Source organism: Tinamus guttatus, unplaced genomic scaffold, assembly GCF_059628265.1.
Source record: "Tinamus guttatus ecotype Peru unplaced genomic scaffold, ASM5962826v1 Tinamus_guttatus_pri_ptg001025l, whole genome shotgun sequence".
Lineage (NCBI taxonomy): Eukaryota > Metazoa > Chordata > Aves > Tinamiformes > Tinamidae > Tinamus > Tinamus guttatus.
Genome location: NW_028289559.1, coordinates 30,285 through 32,460, shown reverse-complemented (window position 1 = coordinate 32,460; position 2,176 = coordinate 30,285). Strand labels below are relative to the sequence as shown.

Below are 2,176 nucleotides of genomic sequence, written 5' to 3'. Positions count from 1 at the left end.
ATCCCCACATCCCCCAGGTCCCCCCTTTCCCATCCCCATCCCGATCTCCCCACATCCCCCAGGTCCCCCCTTTCCCATCCCCACATCCCCCAGGTCCCCCCTTTCCCATCCCCATCCTGATCTCCCCACATCCCCCCAGGTCCCCCCTTTCCCATCCCCATCCCCATCTCCCCACATCCCCCAGGTCCCCCCTTTCCCATTCCCATCCCAATCTCCCCAGGTCCCCCCTTTCCCATCCCCTCAGATCCCCCCTTTCCCATCCCCACATCCCCCAGGTCCCCCCTTTCCCATCCCCATCTACCCCCTTCCCCATCCCCATCTTCCCCATCTCCCCCCATCCCCACATCCCCCCAGATCCCCCCTTTCCCACCCCCATCCCGATCTCCCCACATCCCCCAGGTCCCCCCTTTCCCATCCCCATCCCCATCTCCCCCCATCCCCATCTCCCCCCTTTCCCACGTCCCCACATCCCCGCAGGCCGCCATGGACTTCCCGGAGCACGGCCGGCAGGTGCTGCGTGCGCTGCGCGCGCAGCGCGGCCGCGGCGTCCTGTGCGACTGCAGCGTGGCCGTGGGCGCCTCGCGCTTCCGCGCGCACCGCGCGCTGCTGGCCGCCTGCAGCGCCTTCTTCCACATGTGCCCGGAGGAGCGGCCGGGCGCCGGCGTCGTGCGCCTGGACGGCGACATCGTCACCCCGGCCGCCTTCGCGCTGCTCCTCGACTTCATGTACGAGGGCCGCCTGGCGCTGGACGGGGCCCCCGTGGAGGACGTGCTGGCGGCGGCCAGTTACCTGCACATGAACGACGTGGTGCGCGTGTGCCGCGAGCGGCTGCGCGCGCGGGCGCCCGCCGAGGCCGACAGCACCAAGGAGGAGGAGGAGGACGAGGAGGAAGCGGCGGCGCCCGGGACCCCCCTGCTCGCTCCCGGTACATCCAAACCCCCCGCGGTGGGTGACGCCGACGGGGACGTCGCCGAGCGGCCGCCGGTGCCCACGGTGGACGCGGCCGACACGACGCAGCCGGGGATGGAGGGCGACCCGGCGCCCGGGGAGCCGGCGCCGGCACCGGGAAGCCCCAGCAGCTCCTCGGCGACGCCGATCCCGGAGGATCCCTGGGCTCCCGGTGCCGCCGCCGCCGCCGCCGGGGGCTTCTATGGTCACGGCGCCGCCGTCAAGGTGGAGGCCATCGTCATCTCGGACGAGGAGCCCGACGCGGCCGAGGCGCTGCTGGCGCCGGGCGCCGAGGGCGGCTTCGCGCTGCCGTTCGCGGCGCCGCCGCCGCCGCCGTTCGCGGTGCCGGTGCTCCGCGAGGCGCCGCTCTTCCTGCCCAAGCTGGAGGCCGGCGGCGGCGGCGGCACCGGAGGCCTGGGCCTCTTCGCCGAGGACGTCCCGACGTGCGCGACGTGCGGCAAGACGTTCTCGTGCTCGTACACGCTGCGGCGCCACGCCACCGTGCACACGCGCGAGCGCCCCTACGGCTGCCGCTACTGCCTGCGCAGCTACACCCAGTCCGGGGACCTGTACCGCCACATCCGCAAGGCCCACCACGACGGCGCCGCCGCCGCCAAGCGCCCCAAGGGCCCCGCCGAGGCGCCGCCCTAACAGCCGGACTACAGCCGGACTGCAGCCGGGCTCCGCCGCGACGGGGGCGGTGCCGCCGCGGCAACAGCCGGACTCCATCATGATGGTGGTGTCCGTGCCCCGAGGTGCCGCCCTAACAGCCGGACTACAGCCGGACTTTGCCACGACGGGGGCGGTGTGGCCGTGGCAACAGCCGGGCAACAGCCGGACTCTGCCAGGATGTGGGCGGTGCCACCAAGGGCCCCACTGAGGCGCCGCTGTGGCTGTCGCAACAGCCGGACAACAGCCGGACTCCATCACGACGGTGGTATCAGTGTCCCAAGGGCCCCACTGAGGCGCTGCCGTGGCCGTTGCAACAGCCGGACAACAGCCAGAGTCCATCATGATGGTGGTGTCCGTGCCCCGAGGCGCCGCCCTAACAGCCGGACTACAGCCGGACCGCAGCCGGGCTCCGCCGCGACGGGGGCGGTGCCGCCGCGGCAACAGCCGGACTCCATCATGATGGTGGTGTCCGTGCCCCGAGGCGCCGCCCTAACAGCCGGACTACAGCCGGACTTTGCCACGACGAGGGCGGTGTGGCCGTGGCAACAGCCGGGCA

At 72.9% G+C, this 2,176-nt stretch overlaps 1 protein-coding gene across 1 annotated transcript; it reads left to right on the top strand.

Moving 5' to 3' along the window:
- The first annotated feature begins 483 nt into the window (after positions 1 to 483).
- Positions 484 to 1,599, top strand: ZBTB3 (zinc finger and BTB domain containing 3). Its single transcript, XM_088538352.1, has one exon. It carries the CDS (start codon positions 484 to 486, stop codon positions 1,597 to 1,599), a length of 1,116 nt encoding a protein of 371 aa, XP_088394478.1.
- Positions 1,600 to 2,176: the final 577 nt, after the last annotated feature.

Bases quoted from the DNA above. Each gene is read 5' to 3' on its own strand.
- ZBTB3 (XM_088538352.1), top strand. From the start codon at position 484: ATGGACTTCCCGGAGCACGGCCGGCAGGTGCTGCGTGCGCTGCGCGCG.